Source organism: Excalfactoria chinensis, chromosome 3 (assembly GCF_039878825.1).
Source record: "Excalfactoria chinensis isolate bCotChi1 chromosome 3, bCotChi1.hap2, whole genome shotgun sequence".
NCBI lineage: Eukaryota > Metazoa > Chordata > Aves > Galliformes > Phasianidae > Excalfactoria > Excalfactoria chinensis.
Genome location: NC_092827.1, coordinates 67,395,528 through 67,419,305, shown reverse-complemented (window position 1 = coordinate 67,419,305; position 23,778 = coordinate 67,395,528). Strand labels below are relative to the sequence as shown.

The window sequence follows — 23,778 nt, the reverse complement described above, 5'->3', positions numbered from 1 at the left end:
ATGTAACATCAAGCTGTGTTGCAGACAATTACCTTTACGCTTCCCAGGCCTGCCATGGTGCTGATGTCATCCAGCAAGGCTGTCTTGGCTTGTTTGGTGCGAAGAACATTTTGAATAAAGTCTGCTATCCAATGTAGCTCTCGTAACGTAGATTTAACTTGCTGTGAACTAGTGCTCTTCTCATTTTTTGGTAGGCTGCAACACCTTCCAGCACAACTCATGATCAACAGACATAAAAATTCAGCTGCGATTAACTCTTGTGATCTCATGGTTTAAACTCACAAACAAAAAGGCTGCTTACAATCACATAAAGAGAAATTAGGATTGAGGATTAAAGTTCAAGCTCCTCTAGATACGTTATCAAGAAAGTAATTGATTGTCAACATTGAAATTAAACATTGGGTCAGTGGTATTTTTGGCATAACTTTAACTAAATCTCTGCTTCTCCTAAGACTACAGTAGAAGATATCTTATTTTCATCCTACAGCGCAGGGATCTTTTCAGTGTTTTCACTGTGTTCCACAAAGTGCTTTTAGTGGCACATTAGAGAAGGAGGTTAAGCTTATCCAGCGTTAGGCACCTCACCTATTTCCAATAAGGCTTTCCAGCAGCAATCAGATTTCCCAGCACAGGGAGCTCTGATGGGACCATGTGAAGCGTTTGGCTTTGTAAATGTCCCTTGTAGTGCTTTGAGTCTTCAGAAGGCACAGAGAGATTCAACTGGAAGAGGTTATTAAATTAGAAGCATGAAGCCTACTCTTTACCTCCACACATACTTCCTGCAGTTGTTCAAATTAATGTCATGCTATCACAGCGTATTTTCCTAATTGTCCTTGAGCAAGTGACATGAGGTGATTAGGTAAAATCTGGGATCTCTATGAAATTTTAAGTAATGATAAAAACCAGATTTGTATGTGCCTTAGAAAAGACAACAATGGGCATATGTGAAAACATCTTCTTTTGGGCATCGTCTTGTAATAGAAGTACAACTAAAGCAGGGCAGGTAGGAAAGGGAAGAAAACCTTCGGTTTTCCTATGCTGAAAAAACATACAGTAAAAATTATACTTTCTTTGTCCTTACTTGTAAAGTCAGTTAGTTGTTTGTATTTTCAGTAACTTTCCTCCAGCATCTGTTTCCATACACTAAAGACAAGTTCTCATTTGTAGTTCTCCGTTAACTGTAGATGGCGACCCTAATCAAGTTCTCTTATCCCAGAGCAAATGGTAACTGAAACGGGCATTTTTGGAACTCCAGCATCTTAAGATTAGCAACGAAGATGAAAGCAAAAGTTCCTTGAAAAGGGAGGAGACAATGAAGTGAAAATGATCAGACAGTCACTCGATTCCCCTTAAAATACTGGATTTACTTGAGGGTATAGCACATGGCCATACAGTGCATTACAGCAAGCACGGCTCTAAATGGTCGCAGTTAATGTGGCACAAAGCACAAACATCCATCCTCCAACACTGTCTGAATGTGACAGACGTTTTAAAAAGTTACAATAATTATCAAAAAGCTTTCAATACAAAGTTGAAACACATTTAAGTTTCAAAAGGATATTTTATACGTTTTTGGAAAAATAGAACATTTACTTTACATGACTGGAACATAAGTTACATTCTTCATAGTTTGTAAGCTTCCATCGTTTGTACATTCCCTCATACGTTTTCTTTTAATAGATTATTTTCTCTGGACTGTATGTCTAATGCAAAGGTATCGCTGTTCTGGAGAAATGCTTGTTTCTGCATCAGTTTCCTGAAAAGTCCATTTGGGTTTGCAAGGAGTTCCTCACGTTTTCCGCATTCAAGAATTTTACCCTCACCGAGGACTGCCACAAAATCAGCATTCTGAATAGTAGACAGACGATGAGCAATGATTAAGACCGTCCTCCCTTCCATCAGCCGGTCCAGAGCTTCCTGCACTAGGTACTCGTTTTCAGCATCCAAAGCACTAACAAGAAATGAGAAGCAGAAGGTGCGGAGGGAAAGGGGGTAGGGAGGGAATTTGTTATTTTAACAACAGGTCAGCTTTCAAAACACCTGCTTCAAAGCTATGTTGCACATGACAGAGCTAGATCGGGAAAATATTATTTTTCTCTCTCTTACCTTGTTGCTTCATCTAACAGAAGAATTTTGGGATTCTGAAGAAGAAAGTAAAATTGGTTACGATTATAATGGGACAAGATCTGAATGTAACAAAAATATGGTGTTCGTACGGCTCAGCAATTATTTCTTCAAAAGACCTGGGTGCCGCTGTGAAATTACATTTAGGAAGTCTACGTGCTGAGGTAGCAAAATGGAAACAGCTCTTTCATCTCCAATTTTGCAAGCTAAAGAAACAGAACACTACTAACTGGTGACTATTTCAAAGATACAACCTAATGGCAGCACCGTGGGAGATGATTTTTAACCTATACTTGGCAGCACTGCAGTCACAAGTTCAGTTTCCTATTTACAACTGTCATGGGGATCTTTCACGGTGGTTCAGCTGAATGCTGCTTGGAGTCTGTCTGCTACTTTACCGCCCAGAAACACAACATAACAAAAGGCTACCAGCAATCAGTGTTCACAACATCTGTGCAACTCTTCTTAACGAACAGGTGCAGTCTTACCTTGAGCAGAGCTCGAGCAATTGCAATTCGCTGCTTCTGTCCACCTGGGGAAAAAAGCAGTAAGCTGAAATAGGAGAACACATACTAAGTCCTTTTAACTACAGGCCTGGGCTGAGCTGATTTAGGCACATGCATTAAGAGGGGAACAGAAGCGATGGTAATATTGATGCTGGGCTACGACTTAGAGAACAAGATGGAATAACAACAACAGCAACAAAATACAGTTTTGGCTTCACTCCAAAGCATCACGGTTTTAAAATCAAATAACAAATGTACCTGAAAGCAGAATGCCTTTTTCTCCAACTACAGTGTCAAACCCTTTAGGAAAATCTCTGATAAAATGATCAGCATTTGCTATTTCGGCAACTTTCTGAATCTCCTCTGCAGTCACAGTAGATGGATCCTCTGCACCATAGGCAATATTTTCAGCAATAGAACAGGAGAACAGAATTGGTTCCTGTTAAATTCAAAAACGTAACTAACGTGTTACATCTGTAATTACAAACATATATCGTATGGATTTCCAAAAACATGAATTTCAATTACAAGACACAGCATTAACCCATTGTATATCCATATAAAAGAATATGCATGCTAAAGTTAATTGAAATAGGGAAAAAAACAAACAACCAAAACCCAAATTCTCCTAATATCAAAAAGCGCAGTCAAAATCCATTCAAAGATAGGCTGTTTTTTAACTTATGAAACATAAAATTCCTAGTATTTAAATAAGAGCTCAGAAAGAGCTATTCATTCTAACATCGGAGAACCTCCCTTCATACTTGAAGAAGAAAAGTGTGGCACAGCGAGTTGCTTAGAGAAAATTCTTTCATTCACTTAGGAAATTGTTTCTTCCTTACCTGACTCACTGTTCCTATCTTTGTCCTGAACCACAATGGATTTAACTGACGAATATCAAAGCCGTCAACAGTGATAGTACCTTAAAGTAAAGAAACAGTAAAGTCAAGGGTGTTCTGACTTGCACCGAAGAGGCAGATTAAACAGCTGAGAACAAGGGCCCCTGGATGTATGCATACCAGGATGCTGCCAGAGCAGATCAGAGATGCAAAGCAATGCAGGCACCAGCACACAGCAATCACATACCCCAAGGGGAAGCACAATTGCACCAATGAGATGGCCCCATCGGGACCTCAGTGCAGGAACCTCTATTGTTTATAAGGTCTATCAGAGATGCAAAACATTACTTGTCAGATCAGAACAACATGCAAAACATACCTGCAATAGGATCATACAGCCTTAGTAGAAGAGATACAATAGTTGACTTCCCTGTGCCGCTTGAGCCAACCAAAGCCATCACAGAGCCAGCTGGAATGGAAAGGCTGAAATCTTTGAAAATGGATGTTTCTGGACGTGTTGGATAAGCAAACTCAATGTCCTTGAATTCTAAAGCACCTCTGAATGTGTCTTTGCCTAATGTGATTCCCTCTGTATGAGGAAATAAAACAGAAACATATGAACAGACGTTAACATCAGCTCAGACCTCCCAGAACCTGCTTTGTAGACAGTCAATAGAAGTTATATCTCTTCATGTTAAACCTACCGACAATTGGAAGCCACAGCATTGGACCACAGAGGTTGTGTTTCAGCCATGATTAAGTCAATGTGGTACACTGCTCGCTCCTGACTGCAATATGAGCTTGCTTGCCAACAGTGAAGCTTTAGGCTACTACAGCAATAAGGATAATATGTAACAACTTCTGGTGTTCATATCTAAAACAATTATCTGAATTTTTAAACATATTATAAGCAATTTATGTTTTATCAGCTTGGAGCAATTCAATAAAATGACACACTGCTGAAGGCCAAAGTCCTGTTGCCATGGAACAGATGCAAAAAGATAAATGCTATTGCCCTTTCTCTGTGCCACAAAAGTCACCTGAAATGGCTGCTCCTTTGGAGAACAGACCACTTGGAACGACCATTTAAATCAATAGCTTTTAAGTAAAAGCTGTCACTAGCACTGCTGATTGATTTGTGAATAAATGGCTATTTTTAAGCATTTTTTTAAAAGCGGAAAATAAAACAAATTCAGGACAAGGAAGCATTCAAAGATCAATCAGAGGCATAATGCGTAGGCAACAGATCATAGAAACTAAGGTTTCAGATTGTGAAATACCATAGTGAGCCACTATGAATGAATGACGGTCAAAATTAAAGAATTCCTTTTTGGAGCACAGTAGTTGATATAAATATTTATCTTAATATCAGTACTAGAAAAAGCTTTTAAGTAGATAAGACTAAGACACAATTTCTTCAAGCCCTGCTATATCCCAACAAGATAGCAGTGAGTTGCAGGAACAGGCTGACCAGAGTGGATGCCCTGTCCATGGGGGTGTTTGAGGCCAGACTGGACGGGGCTCTGGGCAGCCTGGGCTAGTATTAGATATGGAGGTTGGAGGCCTTGCCTGCTACCGGGGAGTTGAACTTGATGATCCTTGAGATCCCTTCCAATCCAAACCATTCTATGATCCTATGAAGATGTGTCTGCACAAAGTACACTAATTTGACAGTGGTGCAGTGCTCTCAATAGATAGTCTTATGAGGTTCTGACCAGTTTCATAACAATGGACAGCACCACAGACTTAAGCCACGTGACCCCAGACCACTGATTCCTTTTAGATGTAACCCCAAACCAGCCATAGCACATGGCAACACACAGCCCTGATAAACAGGTAACTGGGAGAAGGAACATAGACACACCAATCAATATTCACTAGTTCTGCTGTTCGTGGATCAAACTACTGATTTTGCTTCTCTTTTTCCAAGCTTTCCTCCTGTTCTCCAGACTTTAGACTTTAATGGGAGTAGCACAGAAATGGCAGAGGCAAGAGCTATTTCAGGCTTCTTCCTTGACATTAATCTATGGACATACAAATAACTTGTTAGGTAAAGCACAACAGCCTGTAAACTCCTCTTTGGGAAAATAAACTGTATGCTGGGAGCATCATTCTTAATATATCAAAGCAACAAGTAATTGCTTATCTTTACTGTCAGTTCCAGTCATTGCATAGTCTATATCATTGCCTGAAATACTGAAGTCTACTTCAATACTGGAAGTCTGGTACCACAAGTTCTTTCTCTACACACTGTTTGTAAAAATATTTAAAGCTGTATGCAGGGTTGTGCTCATTTTGTGTTTGGCTCACAGAAGGGGGTGAAAAAGAAAACATCGCCATTTGTTCTTGACGTATTCACTGTCACCATTAAAAATAATACAGCAGGAGTTCAGTGAAAATAAAACCTAAGTAATCATGTGAGGAGGTGTTTCACAGGGGCCTGGACAGTAGAGAAAAAGTCTCTTGGCTTTATTGCCTGAGGAACCAGAAAGAAGCTGTAATTGTTGAGATAAAAGGTTTATATCCTTTCTTCCATAGTCAGTTTAGAATGAAAGAACACTCAAAAGGAACTTTCTGTAAGCCTATGCAATATGGATGTGTGAGCCTTCATCCAATTTATCTTCAGTCTACACAGTATCATTTTCTGTATGACACTATTTGTATAAGCAAACAATTCAATATCATCAGTGGGAAAGCCAATACTACTGCTTATGCCGTTCTGTTGCCACCATAAAGAAGACAACCACTGAAATTATCCAAATGAAAGTGACAGCCAGATTAAAAACTCCACTAATCCCAGCACTAGGAGACAGGAGCAAATAAATAAATACACTGAAATGGAGTATTTAAAAAATAACCCTCAGACTCAACCAATTCAAAGGTAAAACTACATTCTCTGTGCCATGGTTCACTCAAAAATAGATAGATAGATAGATAGATAGATAGATAGATAGATAGATAGATAGATAGATTGATAGATAGATAGATTGATAGATAGATAGATTGATCGATCTATCATGCTCTTTTCTCCTCTTCTTAAAGTAACCCTTACAAAGTTTCTTAATTAAAGGACCATATATAAGATTGGAGGGTAACTAAACAGCTCTCCTGAACTCTCCTCCGTTGCATTTATTAACAGCATGCAGAGCTGGTCAAAAAACTTTTGCTTAATGGGATGCATTACACAAGCAATTCACACTAAGTATCTTCTATAAGGAACTTGCTGAACTACTGCAAGACAGGCAAATGCTGCTTTTATCCAGAATATATTCAACACTGGAGGGTGCTGTCTGGCTTCCAAACAATACAGCTGCAAATTGGGTTGCTGACCAAATTTTTAGGCACAAGGTCAGAAGGCAGATTTATTGGTGGTGTTTGCGTATCTTCTTTTGGGGATTTGACAACTACATGAACAAGCTACCCTTTATAAAAGCTAATTGCTCTCAAAGGCAAGCAGCTTTTTTTCTGTAAAACTACTGATGAAATAGATGTGATTTCAGACACAGTGATCTATCTTTAGGCTTAAAGCAGCCCACGAGAAATATCATATGTGAATGACTGAATCGTCACAAAAACTGCCTGGTTTTCCTCACACTTCCATCAATGTCAAACTTGACTAAACAAGGACATTACCTCCCCTTCAAAACTCTTTTGCTTTTTTTCCCTGCAGCTTAAAATACTGCAGCGACATCAAGAATTATGTGTCTGTAACCAGGGCCAACACCACAAACTCCAGGTTAGGAGACTGCTCATGCACAGAAGCCCGTAGCTCCCTTACCTGTGGTGAATTAAGGTAAGCTGTATACCAGAATGGCTCCTGCCTCTTCTACAGGGGTAAATGTGGGGGCAGTGCTACTGGGAGAAGAAGGATGGAAATCATTCCAAAAGCCACACCTGCTGTACCTACACATCCCGTGATCTCTCAAAGATTCTCCACCTCTGCTCCACCTTTTCCTTCATTTCATTCCTGTCTTAGCTAGGCCCCTACTCTTATATCAGAAGAGCTAAAAACTAAATTTGACACATGCTGCTGAAATGCCTCATTGCAACTTAGATTTCAAGTTGGTGCCTTACCAAAGAACCAGTCGTCACTAGATCAATGTGAATTGTCTCCATAAACCTGAGATATTCTTAAGGTGGAATGCCTGGTTTTGAAAGCTTCTTTTTTCAGACTGCTGATTTCACAGACATTAGAGATGCGTATGGTAAATCCTTTGGTGGAAACATGAAATACAGCCATCTCGTACACAGCTCCTCCCTCTCCTTTTTTTCCCTTCAACAATAATGAAACAAGGACCCACCGTTAAATGGAAGTTGGGGCTTCCTCTCAGTTAGTTCCCACAGACGTCCACCAGCACCCAATCCTTTCATTAATTCAGAATAAAAGGAACTCAGACCTAAGCAAAAAGAAGAACAGCATTATGCATCTATATCAAACGGAAGACATGAGTAGGCATCAACTTTGCACTGCACCAGCACTGAAGCATCAGATATGCGTAGGGGATCTTTAAATCCAACACACTATCAGACTTGCTGATTTGAGTCCTATCTGGCCTCAGCTGAGAGCTACCAGTGACCCTTATTTGCCATTTTTATATCCACAAAAAATAACTGAAAAAAAACAACACACCCACCAAGTGGACATATCTAAGCTTGTGTAAATGGACACATCTAAGCTTGTGTATCCTCAAAAGCAAAGCATGTCTCTTCCATTCATCTGTTAGCATTTAACTTCAGAGAAAGAGTTCTGCATACAATCAGTTGTGTTTTCCACGTTTTGCAGCAGAACAGAGCACTCTGAATGCCCTTCACTGTCAGATAGTTTTACCAGATGATCCTAAAGGTCCCTTCTAAGGCCAAACTATCCTATGATTCTCTGCTGGCTGAGTCAGCCACAGGAGAGGGAGGGCACAAAACCTAAGGTTGAACTGTCTGTGAGATGTGAGAACTGAAAATGTAAAGAAACACGACTCCCCAGTTTGCATGCTTCAAATATTACTGGGCAAAGCAAAAGCTAAGGACAAAGTGTGCATGTAGAAGGGCACAGCTATTCACAGTTGTGTGAACCATCTTGGAACCGGCTTGACCAAAGGGTTTCTAAATAGAGTTAACCAATTTCAGAATCCCTGAATACCAACAGGATAAATTCATACAGAATAAAGCAAGTTGGTCTCAAAATGCATGTAGTGGTAAGTGTGATTTCAGGAGGGCAGAAAACCCAAGGTACCCTAAAATAGGCTTACTGGTTTATTCTTGCAGAGCAACAAGCCCAGCACAAAGCGTAGACAGGGCTATTCGTCATGTTATTGCAGAAGACTGTCTGAAAGCTGGCAGTATGAGGCATGAACCATGTCAAGAAGCTGTCTGCTTGGCAGAAAAAGCCAAACCTCCTGCAGCTGACTGCCCAGCGCGAGGCAGAAGGTGTCACTCCCACACAGAGCCCTGACACTGAGACACACACATTTGCAAATCCACAACCATTTGTAAACAAGACTGTATAATACGGACAGCAAGTACCAATGAGAAGATGTTTCTAATTTTCTCAACCTGTCTTCAATTTTTGGTAGAAGACACTGGCAGCAAAGTTTTGTAAACGGAACACTCACAGCAAACAAATAGAGGCAGTGTTTCAGATTACACAATGAACTCCACAGCTCACTGCATGAACTCTTGTACGTACTGATGACAAAATATACTGTGCGGACAAAGTGCTCAGCAGATTTCTATGGTTTTAGGTATTCAGGAAGGCAGGCACCTTATGGTAATATATATATATATGATTTCTGGGGAAGTCCATTTGGAGAAGACTTTTTAAGAAAGCCAGATCTTTTAAGAGCTTCTTCCCTCACACCTCCAGACTGACTGCAACGCTTTGAAGTGAACAAAATCTAATTCCTTATTCCATACCTCCTATGCTTATTCCAACCCAGAAGGCATACATTAGGAATGAAGAGAGTTCACCAACTGTCATGGAAGCACTGCCCATCAGTAATCCTCCTTTGTATAAGACTGAGAGAACAATTAAGTTTCCAGAAAGGCCAGTCTAAGGAAAAAAGAAAAGGAAATCAGACTCATCACAGACAGGAAATATTGTTTCAGAATTTTCCTTCTACTGAAAGAGTTATCTACAGTTTTAGAGGATTGACCTAAATCTGAGCAAAGCCGAGCCAAGTCAGTAGCCATACAGACATCCGGTGACCCGGCACTGTGCCGTCCAATAAGTGTACAAAGAGCAAGTAATTCCCCCCCCTTTTTTAATCCTCATTTCCTAAAATGGAAAGGAATGATAAACATAGGCATAATTCAAGAAGGGTTGATGGGCTGTGGGTCGGTTGCAGTTTTAGCTGGTAAACAAATTCAGTGCGAACTGTTACGGACAAACACAATCTCACTCCAGTCCATACTTCCTTTGCATGGCTGCTCTTCTCATCAGGAAGCCAAACATGTAAAATACCAAATGTGGGGAAAGCTTTCCACTGGTTTAGTTCCATGAACAGGAGGTATGGGCTTAGATAGATAATACAAAGGAAGGTGTGAGAAAGAAAGAGAGGCTTAAATGGACCTTATCGTACCAATTCATCTTGAGGTACAGTTTCACAGCAATTTAGACTGATTTAAGTCCAATCTTCCCACAGTTTTATGTCGGTTCAATTTACCCTCAATTCATTTATTTGCAAATCTGCAAGTATCCTCATGAATTTTAAAGTAATTGACACTTGGAGTAACACAGTTGGTTTCCTTTCATCAAAGCGTACTTACTGCTCCAAAGAAGCCTGCCCGAGCTAGTGCCTCCTTTCTAGCCAACTGCAGCACGTAATCAACTTTATTCGTGTATTTCTCCATTTCAGCCATTTCTTGCCCAAAAGCTCGAACTGTTCTTATGTTTCCGATCCGCTCCTCGGCTAACTAGATGAAAGCAAAGAAGAAAGCAAACACACACAGTCACACCGTTTTGAATGTTCCTATTATAGACCATTTGAAAGCCAAACCAATATTACTATGCTAATCTCCAAGTACATTCCTTTGAATACCACTGAAGAATTCTCATGCCCTCCTCCTTTTTTTTTTTCCTTTAACTTTTATATGCTAATTTTATTTTGCATGCCTGGGCAGTTTTAAAACAGAACTTCAAGACTCCCTTGATTTCAGTGCAAACAAAGAATGAAAAGGATAAAAAAAAACGGGGATCCATAAAAATCTTAATTTGATGTGAACAACGAACATCTGAAAATTACTGTTCGCAGTAACTTGCAATAGCACCATAGGGAAGGGGAAAAGAAAGAATACTGCACTCTGTAGTACCATGTGACAGGAATCTTGCAGTTATTTCCTGAAACAATTCCACCCATTGAAACAAAGCAGCACCAGGAATTAATTTAGCCCAAGTGCCAATGCCCCATTCTGACTCAGTATTTTATTTTAACTTCTAAACAGCAAATTTAAAGTTTTAAAAGGACCTGAGCTATAAGCAGTTAGATTAAGTTAATAGCAGACATTGGGATAGCCTTAAAAAAAACCAAGACCCCTTTTGGGTGTAGGAGTAGGAGATAAAAACACAGTCATTGTCTTTCCCACACACCATTCAATCTGAAGATAGGAACGGAACACCAATATTGCTTGTCTGAGTGAACTCCCACACCGAGTTTTCACACTGTGAGCTTCCTTTGGATACAGGATCAGAGAGTTATATGGAAGATCTTTCTTCTGCACAGACAATTTACAGAATTCCCACATAGGATACCCCAAGTTTAAAACAGTGGATAACTATGGCTATCTTAGCTAACCTTTCCTCATTATACTTCTATGCATTTTAATGACATTTCCCTGACCTTAGTCTGAGAGGAAATGATCATTTTATCACTATTTATCTCCTAGCACTTTTCAGTATTTCATTGCACCCAGCAAACACAATTAAGTCTTTCTTACAACATCCTCCTTGGAAACAACAATTACTTCTATTTCCCTCTCAAAGAATTAAGTACACACTGAGATGCCCAGAAACTTATGTATATAGAAAACATTCTAGCCTCAAACATTAAAGAAGATGAAAACAAGTCAATGATTCCTTTCAGAGTTCAACTCTCTAAGTTTTAAAGAAACCAGAAACTGGAGCACAGGAAGTTCCACACAAATGTGTGCAAGAACTTCTATACAGTGAGGGTGATGGAGCACTGGAACAGGCTGCCCAGGGGGGTTGTGGAATCTCCTTCTATGGAGCTACTCAAGACCTGCCTGGACGCCTACCTGTGTGACCTGGTGTAGGGAACCTGCTTTGGCAGGGGGGTTGGACTCCATGATCCTTTTCCAAAGCACTGTTGGTTTTGAGTTGCATGGATAAGAGTTACCAAAGCTTGTATTTGTAGTGTCCAGGTGTGAAACTAAAGGTGGCTTAGGGCAATGAACAGTTATCTTTAGATCTGTAACTTCAGAAATAGTAATCTAAATACATCAGAGTAACTTCGAAGTTGGCTAGAAGGGTCTGCTGCAAGATTACCTGTGTTGCTTCTGCAAGAGAATCCTGGGTCATTTTAGTAAGTTTTCGCAAGTATCTTCCATATATCACAGCCAGGATAGCCAAGGGTGGCACAATGCTCAGAACAAACGCAGCAAGGCTAGGAGACACAAAAAACTAGAAGAAAAAGGAATGTGTCAGGGGTTTATTGTCAGATACTGAACTGCAACTTCCCTCGCCAGAGTTTTCTGAAATTACTAGGACTGTAACTTAGTGCCACCATGCTTTCATTTCTCATGTCTTCCAGACAAAGCTCCCATTCCTCTACAGCATCTGGGGAACATGTTCCACAGTTACAACAGAGGACTATAGGTCAAGGATTTCATTTCCAGCTTTCTCACAGGTCTGTTGTAAGAACTTAGCCAGGTGTTTTAACCTGGCAGTCAACAGGCCTACCTGGAGATGCTGAAGGACATAAGCTATTACAATATCTAAAGTGCTGTCACAGCTTTTGAATAAATATTGTAATACAGAGCATTTCAGTAGAGAAATATCATATGGCATTTCTGGGTATCTGAGGAGCAGATGGAGTCACCTGCACTCATTGGAACTCAAGAAATGGTCATAGCCCAGAACAATATAGCGTTGCAAAAACTTTATTGCTCATAGTAGCACCATCATTAATACTCCCGGGTAGATGATTTTTATACTATTTCTTAAAATTAGGTCTAACATGTTTTCACTTCACCTTGATTTCTGTAGTTAAAACAGAAATATCTCAAAAAAAATATTAAAAACTGATTTAACTGACACACGTTATAATTATTCTGCAATAGTCTCTCTTTCTATACAGTCTTTTTATAGTCCACCTTTTAAAACTGCATAATGGCAGCAGCATTTTTGAGCAAGATGTCTTATATAAGGTTACTTCAATTAATCTGTGGCAGAATAAACCTTAGGCTCTTGGCTTACATAAAGACAGAAAGCTGTAATTGTTATCAGTGACAAAGTATTAAAACTTGAAAGCTTCATAGTGGGAACCGTTACCAATTTCTAATAAAATCAGTCTTGGAAGATTATTTTTTTTCCCAATTGAATTGACCATACTTTTATCTTGCATTTAAAGTCATTGCCACCAGTGTATCTTCTCTTGAATAAGTGTGACAAAATTCATGAAAACCGCCAAGGGAAGTCAGATTTTTTGTAAATAAACTCACAATTGGGAAATATTAACTGATGCACCACAACAAAGCCTTCACTCACACACTTCCTACCCAAATACAGCACTAAGTGACATGGTTTAGTAACTAGAAGGTTGATGGTTGGACTTAATGCTCCTGAAGGTCTTTTCCAAGCTGGATGGTTCTAAGACTCTATTCTATGTTTCTATAATCTTTATAAACAAAAATACTACCACCTGTAAAAGTCTTGAGCAGTATCTCAAAGTTCAGTGCTTGCTGCCTTTGCTCACCTAGGCTTTAGCCTGAGTCAATGAACTTTAATGACTATTACATAAGGCCCATTGCATCTTATTCCACCAACAATCAATGGAACAGTACCACTAATTTTATTATACTCACTAAGAATAGAGTTGAATTATTTGCCTACTATATTTCACTCGATAAACTAGGAAAGCAAGAGTAGTTCCTTTCAAATCTTCATTCTCCTTATGATGGCTTGTCAGTAAACATCAAGTGGCCACAAACACGTCATCTATTACAACCAGCGCTTAAAGGATGTTGTAGCTGTTGATAACCAGTGAAATACGCTTGAATCCAAAAGGACACACACTTTCTGGTCTGAACCACATTCTCTGAACTGAAAAGAAATATGAAGCTACAAGAAGCAATAAGCAAGGAACAGACTACCATACCATCATTCCAACCCCAACTGATGCCTGAGCTCCTGCTCGGAGCCCATCAGAAAGGTTTTCGGTCAACGAACGGCCCAAGAGTGCTGTATCTGAAGATAAGCGGTTTATCAGCTCTCCTGTTCTGGTCTTGTCAAAGAAAGCAGTTTCTTGCTTAAGAATAGAGGAGAACATGGTTGATCTCAAACGTTTCACAATTCTTTGACCTGTCAGAAACAGAAGGCAGTCAAGCATGGCTTACAACACTTTACATGCATCTACAATGCAAAAATCACAGCACTCAGCAGCACAGAACGAGTCACATTACAGAGTTCTACTGTATCATAGGAACATAAGTGCTCTGAGATATCACACAAGAGTAAATAAAAACGAACAATTATTCAGCATGCTTATCTTTGCATTATTAATTTACCTCTGATCTGGAAAGGAAAGCTACTGATTCCAAGAGGTTTTCTTAGCCAGTGCCAAGACTTTATTTTACATCACCAGAAATCCTGACCGTGAAAAAAGAAAGGTGACTCTCAGGTCCACTTTTCTTGTTTTTACCTGCAGTCTGCATGAGGTAGACACGAGTAGCATTAGCGGCAGCACCGCATAGAAAGATTCCACTCAGCAAGGCACACAGGCTGGACAGGCTGTCAGTGAAGTCATTGCTGGGATTTGTGTAAATGACATCGATCACTTTCCCCAGAAAGAAAGGAGCTGACATGGTAATGACGCTGGAAACTGTCAGAAAGCCAACGGCAGCTGCAAATTAAAAAGGAAAAGGCAAGGAAACAAAGTCTGAATTTGCAAGATCATTAATAGTATATATGAAATAATTTTTCACTTCAAATTTCTATTAAGCTTGTGCGCACGAGCACTATGTAACATTCTTTTAAGTCACGTTCTGAATGGGATGTTTTAAGTCACTGAATAAATTACCTTAGGCAAGATACACATTAGAATTATAGGAGGGGAGCCAACTCTTTGAAAAGGTAAATAGTATCAGGACAAGGGGAAATGGTTTTAAGGTGAAGGAGGGAAAATTTAGGTTGGGTATCAGGAGGAAGTTCTTTACTATGAGAGTGGTGAGCTGCTGGAACAGGCTGCCCAGAGAGGCTGTGGATGCCCTGTCCCTGGAGGTATTCAAGGCCAGGTTGGATGGGGCAGCCCGGCCCAGTATTAGATATGGAGGCTGGCAGCCACAGGCAGGAGAGTTGGAGCTTGATAATCCATGAGGTCCCTTCCAACTCAAGCCATTCTGTGATTCTATGATATGAAAACTCTGAAAGTCTCTGTATACAATCATGGTTCTGGAACTGTTCGCTTCGTCTAACATATCCTCTCACACTTGACAAGGTTATCTTTCCACAGATGTCATCCTCTGAGAGCATAATTACCAGAAGGTTTTCCATATCCCCACACAGTCCCTCACTCCTGTTTGGTTTGTTTTTCATTATTCATGTTTGTTAGACTAGGACTTCCAACTGTCGATTTCTGAAATAGTAATGGACTGAAGTCAAGATCTGATTTGAGAACCATCTAAAACAAGCAATTCTACTTGCAAGAAAAAGACAATGCATATATGTTTTAATCTTGATGGGTAAAAATAATACATGTTCGTTTTGTTTAACTCTTCACTATTGCTGGTCTGAAAGCAAAATAGTGTAAGTATGAATAGAAGTCTGCTTGCTGAGGAGCAGTGCTCATCATCAGTGTTTGAATTCCTGTTGCAAGATCACCTTGATAGCTCTGTCTGAAGCTGTTTCACACAACACTGGACCACGACTGCGCCTTATGAACTTCCCTCTGCAAAGAAATTTCCTAAGCCAAGAATACAACTTGATCCTGAGAAGGCAAGCCAGGCCTGACAGGCTGAGAGCTCAAAAAATATCCTCTTGTTCAAAAACTGAACAAACCTGATGTGAAAACCACTGAACCGCAGCAAAGAGTGCCATTTATACAGCATAATTTTCAAGCAGACAGCTCCACACTGAAAGCAACCATTCATATGGTTACCATAAAGCTACTCGCAGATAATGCCTTCCAAGGCAAAAAGGAACTTCACTGAAAATCCTGGAGTCATCTGAGTTTTCCTTCAATTATCCTGAGCTTCTTGTACCACTCTTATTATGGTGTGCACTGCTATAGAGCAGCACACCCAACATCTGTCACAGATGGTGTGATGTCCCTTATCACCTTCACGCACACATATAGAAAGCTTTGCTGCAGTTTGACTTTAAGCAAAAAAACAGCTGTGCATTCCTAATGAAAAACTCAAGGCAAGAAGAAACATATACCCACCACCACATGAAGCAAATGCTTCTTCACATGCTAACTGCTGTCCCAGGAGGGTTCCACACACTGCCCCAACAAGCTTGGCTTCCATGTCCAACCTACCATACTCAGTTCTTCTGTCACGAGTTGCATGTGGTCATTCAGCTGTGTTACACTCAGGCTACGAAGAACATCGAAGGACTCAAAGCTTGAATTTGAAGCTACAGAAATTATATGAAGCCAGAATAGAAAGCTAAGATTCCCCGCTGCAAACCTATCTAACCCACAGCCAAATCTCATAAGCACGGTATTTAGTAGCAAGAACTTCACACAAGCAAGTGACCTCATTAACAGACTGGCTGCCGAGGTGTATTCAGGCTGTGAAGCAGCAGGGAAAATCCAACAAATCTAGGTCATCTCCTGTCAGGAAAAGCTGGTCTGTGAGACAGCAGAAGATAGTCAAAAAGCATTGCTTTTGTGGGCACAGCACAGTGTTGCAGCTTGGCATCCATGAGTCCTGCCACCTTCTCAGTTACAGATGGAACTGGACAACTACATCATGTAAACATTCAGCAAAGTAAGAGGAGTGTATAGCTAAAAGCCCCTTCTGTCTGTCCAGTGGTACAGCATTCCTACCCTGGATTTACCAGCCACACTTCCTCACTTAAACTAGTATGGATTTCACTGTAATTACCTCCAACAGCCTTAGCTGGGCTAAAAATCAATGCCAGCGTGTAATGCAAACTGCAGGCTACTAAGCTACCTAGATATTAGGTTGTTAACAATACACACTAACAATGCAGTCCCCAAAATTAAGGCTCATATCACTCAAACTGCTAATTTTCCCCCTTAAGCAGTACACATGCCTACAGTAATTTCATCACAAATCACAAGCAAAATGAAGCTCCACAATTTGATTCTAACAGCAGAACAACTATAAAATAGCACCGATGTCAAGCTGCTGAGCTACCATTGATTAATTAAAGAAAGAGGACTCAGCAACCACTCTTATCTCCATGCACAAAGAAGAGCTGTCACTGTGATAAGTGGCTAAAGGGAGGAGCACAAGGTGCCCAGCAAGCAGATAGGAAAACACTTTGGTGCCACTGTGTGCTGTCACTGACAAAAAAAGGTCAGTGTAAACCTTAAAGTATTCATTTCACATAGCCTGCTCTGTTACCCAGAAGATTATGCCAAACAAGAGTGCATTTTGGAACCCATACACACACACACACACATATATATATTTAGAGTAAACCAGTTTTGCGGGCTATGAGATGAAAACAAAACACGAAGCAAACCTATGGGCGCTATAAAACCAGGGCTACACCAGACATGATGATGCCTGGCAGCATACAGCAACTGAACACAGTACCTAGCACTTCCCATTCAGAAAGCCCATAGATGTCAGGATCTTTCACGCATTTTATTGCTTTCATCTGAACATTGGGGCTGGCAGATCAGAGCTTTGGGTATGTGAGAATCACCCTTCTACCTGTAGCTGAGAACACTTGCCCTTTATCAATTATCTGCGCAGCTTAAGTGAAATACACACTGACTTTTTAAGGAACTTCCACAGGGTCATTTGGAGTGATGAATAAGGTTTACTGTGATGCACATGCACGGGGATAAGGCCACACAATTATTATTTTATAGCAGAAAGACATGCTGATGAAATCCATATTTGTTGCTTAGGTGAAGTCTATTTCTGTTTGGCAAGTCCTGGCCTGCAAGGAGTTTGTTGTGGATTATACAGGAAGGCTGAATGGCTGTTATCAACACCATTGAGAGGCTGCTCTGCAAAGCACTATCTCAAGATGGAATTCTTCCAGTGTGCACTTGAAGATTTTGTGCATAGTTCTAGATTAGGCATGACTGGAGCAGATTACTTTTTATGTTAAATTCATACATAATGATATCTGGGCTGCGTCTATTACTGTGCAAGAACAACCTTTTAGAGGAGATCTCCTTAGACTATTATAAGGAGTGTAATTCTGCCCTCAGAAAAACATGTAATTCTTCAAATCACTCAGGTTGGACAAGACCCTAAAGATCATCGAGTCCAACAAGGCACAAAAGAGCAGTTCGGGTTTCCAAATGACAAAAAAGCTTCTATTTTTTTTTTTCCCTCTGGTACAACAGCAATAGCATTGCACAACTTGAAGACAGCTGGTGAACAAAAGCTCACACGCTCATCTGACTGACCAGGGTCATATGACAGTATGGAGAAGCTGTCAGAGAAAATCGCAGTGGGACAGAATTAAACAAGAGACAGACGAAACCTCTGAGGCAGCAGCTGAAGAACACAGACCGGTGTCCTAAATCTGGAGGGCACAGCAAGACAGCAGCACCAGACAGAACCCCAAAGCATCAGCTGGTGGCGTCCCTCATGCTCAGAACATTTCCATGATGTAACATAGAGAAGCTGACTATCTCAAAGAAAGACTGCTTTTCGAGTCAAGAGGTGTTCGGGATTCACCAAAGTTATCCTCGGTAGCTCCTCACTGAGGCTCCTATGACCAAGGATTGACTTACCAGGAGTCCTTTGCTATGCAGCAAACAAGAAGCCTGTGCAGGGTGGGCTGCAGAGGGTTTGCCAGAGGAGCTTTCAGAGGAGGTATTTACAGAGAGAAGAGACCTTCCACACAGAGTCCATGCAAGGGAGGAACAAATGAGACTGCTGGTTTGCATGGGAGGAAAGGAAGAAGAGGCAACAAGGCATACAGACAGACTGTTGGCCTGTGCAGGTCTGTGCAAAACCTCCAAACTCCGAGTTTGCTGCAGAAGTACAATCTCTCTTTATTTCTTTCCAACATTTTAAATGCAAGCATTCAATTCACTGCTACTCACCTACTCAGGCCTTATGTCAGACCAGTCAGTCCAGCGGTTTTCCTTCTACCATCATGATTTACTTAAAGAGATGTTGCAGTGAAAACACTCCCCAAAGAAATCAAACTCTAAGCCCCCAGGCGATCACAGCAGTCAACAGTTGCTGTTACCCCAACATCTTCACAAAATAACTTCTCTGACAGTTTAAAATACCAAGTGCAGCCAACCATCCCCCAACCATTTATTTACTCAGTGATAAAGCTACAAGGCCGCTTGAACCTTTTCTTTAAGCTTAATAACAAAATGAGAAGATAAGTTGGTGGGAGACAACAGGTTGGACAACAGATTGGCCACAACCCAGCACTGCGCCTCTGTAGAATGGGATCCTGGGGTGCATTACAAGGAGTGCAGCCAGCAGGTCAAGGCAGGTGATTCTGTTCTGTTCTGCCTTGGTGAGTACACATCTGGAGCACTGTGTCCAATTCTGGGCTCCCCAGTTCAAAGAAGACAGGGATCTCCTGGAAGGAGTCCAGCAGAAGGCCACAAAGCTGATAAAGGGCCTGGAGCATCTCCCCTGTGAGGGAAGGCTGAGTAACCTGGGTCTGTTCAGCCTGCTTTAGCGGGAGGATTAGACTAGATGATCTCTCCAGGTCCCTTCCAACCCTAGTGATTCTGTGAGAGACGCTAAATAAACATTATTTGCCTGGTTTCACTTCCTAGAATGACTGATGTTATTAAAAATATCCACCCCCATTCAAGTACTTGACATACAAAATGTCAGCTTGTACAAGTATAAAGAACCAAAAGCACGATCTTCCAGTAGCAGTGCTCAAAAAAAAGTAAGCTTGTGCTTACCCTGCAATTGAACAGAACTATTGTTTACTTGGAGCGCGGTTTGGATGAAGTGCAATGGACAGATTCTCACAGGGCGAGACAAGGAAGAGGGAAGAAATAAAAAGAATCATTTTGAAAAGGCATTTTTGTGGCCTCCCACACACAATGGGATCAAATAACTTCAACGGCGGCTATATCCTGTTCTTTGAGAATGAAATGTAATTGAAGACTCCAGTTCACCTGACTTGGCGGTACAACACCAGCCAAAGAATTCCTAAACTGATTTCTCTCCCACTCTGTTAAATCTGGGAGGTATTAGAGCATTTAAATTCTCACAGCTCCACTGCAGAAGCACGTGGTTACTACCGGAGTGAATTCCTGTTGCAAAACTCACTCATCTTTTCAGCTCTGTTTATAAACTACAAAATGTAATACACACGTCTTGTTGAAGCTGTACCTGGCTCTAGGATTAGCTGAGGATGAATGATAGAGCATATTACACCCGTTTGTTTATTTCTGACAGTGTGATGTTTGGTATATCCACAGACTCTGGAGGGCCAGAACATAGTTCTGTATTGCAAGGGGTGCAGTGTGTTAGTGCATAGCAGCTCCTTGGCAGAGCACACCAATGCTTCCCGAGCCAGCAGGCGGCAAAGAGCCACGTATAAAACAAGATGCAAATATCCCCTTCGGGGCCAACTGGAGCAGGTCACCTTCACTTCTGTATCTGCACCAACCCAAGTGACACCATTTCCCCCTGCACCAATACAGCTGATGACAAGTTGAACACAAGCCAGCAGTGTGCCCCAGCAGCCAAAAGGGCCATCCATCCCCTGGGGTGTACCAGTCCCAGCACCGCAAGTGGGTGACGGGAGGGGTTGTCCCCTCTGCTCTGTGCTATGCAGCCTCACCTCCAACACCAGATGTGGTTTGGGTGCACCTGTGTTGCCAGCTACAGACCATATAAAACACAGAAGATGTGGGAAAGCTCAGCCAGCTTGCAGAACAAAATCTCACCAGTAAGCCTCTTCAGAGAACCTACCCCGTTTACTGGTTACACGTGCTTGAAGGTGAAATGAAATGGTTCACTCTAAGTTAATTGTCTCATAGAGTGGTACTTCAAACCTTTCTCTTTCCTCCAGAACTGAGGTAATGCAGATGCTGTGTTTGTAAGAGCTATATTTTCAGATGCAAAAGAAACCAAAGAAAGCATTTAAACATATTTACATACAAGGTCGGGTGTCATTTCCTTACAATCACCTACAGCCGCATAAAGTAGGAATTCACGGCACAGAAATGCTTTTTTAACAGACCTTCATTTGAATCCAAACTATTTTGGCCACGTGACGATAATGCATTAAGTCCTGCAACCATCCAACTATGAATGAGAACTTACACAGAAGTATTCTGCATTTCCCAACACCACCTCCTCACCCAAGCCTGCCTACCCCACCTTCCCTCCCTCACCGCAGGGAGGGCTGCAGACAGGGACAGGATCTACCCACAGATCAAGTTTGTACCAAGTCCTGTAGGCCCAAGGCTGGCACCAGTTCAGGTGGTTTTAGAAAAAGCAAGCAACCGAACAACGATATGCTAAGTTACTTCCTAAGCAGCAATTAATCCTATCACCCTCAGGAGAAGCAATATCAAGACTACTTCGTATCAGCTAGCCCTCTGTCAGCGGTGCGCGTTACAGACCGTGGTGCTTTACTTCATCCCGAGGAAACTAAACATAATTAAACAAATCGTTTAATAAGCTTTTTTTCTTTTTTTTTTTTTTTTTTCTTAAATGAAAGTTTTTAGCAACAAACTCTCGGCTGGCACAGCTCTGATGTGTGCGATTAAACCAACCAACAAACACAAAAACAACACTCGGGTTTCCCATTATTTGGTCTCAGACCCGAGTTCACTGCAATCTGCTTTCGGAGCGAGCCCAGCACACGCACAAAGGCGGGAAGCAGCACCAGCCGAGTTCCCTAACTTGCCCAACTTCTGCCTTCCCTCCCTCCAGCACAGGGCAGGAGCTCAGGGGCGGGGTGGGAGCCCGCCCGTAGCTTTTCACACGCACCCGGCGCTCCCCGCAAGGCCTCCCCGCGGCGCTCCGGGCAGATCGACGCGCCCGACCCGGGGCTGCCCGCGGGCACGGAGCCGCTCCCGCTCCGGACCGGCGCTCAGCAACGCGCCCCGCCGCCCCTCCCCGCTCTGCCGAAGCCCCGCGGCGCGGGGCGGGAGGGCCGCGGCCGGTACCTGTCAGTCTCCAGCGCTCGGGACGCGCCAGGGCCAGCAGCCTCCTGGCCTCGAAGCGCGGCGGTCCGGCGGCGGCTCCCTGCGGCGACGGTGGGGCCGGCGGCGGTGTCGGCTCGGGGCCGGCGGAGACGCTCAGGGCGCGCGGGGCGCTGCCCGCCGCCCCGGGCGGCAGGAGGAGGCGGCGGCGCGGCGGCCAGGTCAGCGCCCCGCACCTGCCGGCCGAACTCGGAGAGGCGCGGAGCCCGGCGGCCCCGCAGGCGAACCGTACCCAGGGGGGCGGCACCGCGCGGTGCAGCAGCGGCAGCAGCCAGGGCAGGCGCGGCGCGTAGCCCGCCATGCGGCCGGCGCGGCGGAGCCCGGGCGGCAGCTGAGCTGCGGCCGGTCCGCGCCGCGCGACTCTGCGGCAGGAGGAGGCGCCTCAGAGCCACCGCCGCCGCCGCCCATGGGCCGACAGCCGGGGCCCCGCGGCCGCCCGGGCAGCGGCCGGCGTGCGGAGCGCCGATAAGGCGGTGGGTGCGTCCTTCTCTCAGCAGCAGCTTTTTGCCGCCTCCCGGACGGGTGAAATGGCGGCCGAACCTCCGGGAGAGCGGCCGGAGCTGAGGCGGCCCCGGAGAAGGATAGGAAGAAGGGAAGCGGCTCTGCCCCGCTCGCTCGGGACCCACCTCGGGCACAGCGGCCCGGGACGGGGGGGGGGGGGGGGGGGGTTGCCCCTCTTCGCCAGTGCAGGAGTCCCGCGCCCGGACTAGAAGCTACGGGACCCATACAACGAAGCCCTTCAATAGCGTTATTTTATTACTGTTCTTGCATATTGCCGCGGTACCGCCGATAATCACACACCGTCCCGATATGGACCCCGGCAACGCTCCCGTCTGGGCCTGGTCCGGCGCCTGCGCGGCGTGCGAGGCGGTTTTTCACGCCTCTTCTCTTTTACAGGCGTCCGGGGGGACTTTTCTGGCTCTCGCGGCCTCCTCCGACAGAAAGGCACAACGAATCGATTCCCGAGGAGGAGAGAGGCGGGCGGGACGGGGCGGGTTCTGCTCTGCAGCCCTGTGCTGTGCTGCCTGCACCCGGCGCGGCCTCGCAGCTATAGAGTGCAGTGCAGAGCCCCGCTGCATCCTCGAGAGGGAAATAGTGACCTAACCGTCCTCATCACCGGCTTGGGGTAGGACTAGGCCTTACTAGTGCTTCCTTCTTTTGCCTGTCGCCTTAGGAGATGAGAAGGCATGCGCTGACACCCTTGTTTTGAGATGAAAACTCAGCTTCCTGAGCGAAAAGTGGTATGATGTACATTATCTTATAGCAGGGGGGAAAGGCTCTGTTAAATAACACGCTCTTGTGATGGAACCCACCACAGCCACCTGAGCAGCAAAGCGTGTGGCAGGCCACGGCCACTTGCCCAAGTCGTGATGTGTAACAGCAAGCACTATGGCTCTGTCTAGGCAACTTGTGTAAGTGAGAAAGAAAAGGAGGAGTCTGAAGCTTCAGAAGGGCTCAGGATATCCCTTGAATCTCCCAATGAATGCCACAAATCAAAGGCTTCCTTCAGATGGAAACCAGGCATGTTACAGCCCACCCGTGTTAAACAATTTAAAGCCATGGGAAGAAAAATGCATTGTATTTCTTTAATCAAATGTATTGAAGCCTTGAAGAACAAGGCTTGATTATTTCAACAAGCTGCCTGACCAGCCCTGCTATGTGCCAAAGCTGCTGGAGTTGGCGTTGTGTGCTGTGCGGTGGGCACAGAAGCACCACTGCTGGGTGGGGACAAGAAGTGATGGTAAAGAAACAGAAACAAACACCATCATGGTGCAAGTTTCA

At 43.3% G+C, this 23,778-nt stretch overlaps 1 protein-coding gene across 1 annotated transcript; it reads right to left on the bottom strand.

The window, feature by feature from the left end:
• Positions 1 to 962: 962 nt before the first annotated feature.
• Positions 963 to 22,336, bottom strand: ABCB10 (ATP binding cassette subfamily B member 10). The gene is made up of 13 exons (XM_072332341.1): positions 21,961 to 22,336; positions 14,338 to 14,538; positions 13,795 to 13,997; positions 11,964 to 12,098; positions 10,229 to 10,375; positions 9,377 to 9,512; positions 7,771 to 7,866; positions 3,849 to 4,058; positions 3,473 to 3,552; positions 2,889 to 3,069; positions 2,613 to 2,656; positions 2,107 to 2,141; positions 963 to 1,951 (listed from the first exon to the last, which is right to left on the bottom strand). Exons 1-13 carry the CDS (start codon positions 22,295 to 22,297, stop codon positions 1,660 to 1,662), a joined length of 2,097 nt encoding a protein of 698 aa, XP_072188442.1. The 5' UTR covers positions 22,298 to 22,336; the 3' UTR covers positions 963 to 1,659.
• Between the last annotated feature and the right edge of the window lie 1,442 nt (positions 22,337 to 23,778).

What these genes read in the sequence shown, in the direction of transcription:
- ABCB10 (XM_072332341.1), bottom strand. Translation starts at nt 22,297, where the DNA reads ATGGCGGGCTACGCGCCGCGCCTGCCCTGGCTGCTGCCGCTGCTGCAC. An exon ending in AGATAGGAACAGTGAGTCAG is followed by an intron (nt 3,070 to 3,472) that starts GTAAGGAAGAAA and finishes TGAATTTAACAG; the next exon opens with GAACCAATTCTGTTCTCCTG. An exon ending in AAAAGGCATTCTGCTTTCAG is followed by an intron (nt 2,657 to 2,888) that starts GTACATTTGTTA and finishes TTTTTTCCCCAG; the next exon opens with GTGGACAGAAGCAGCGAATT.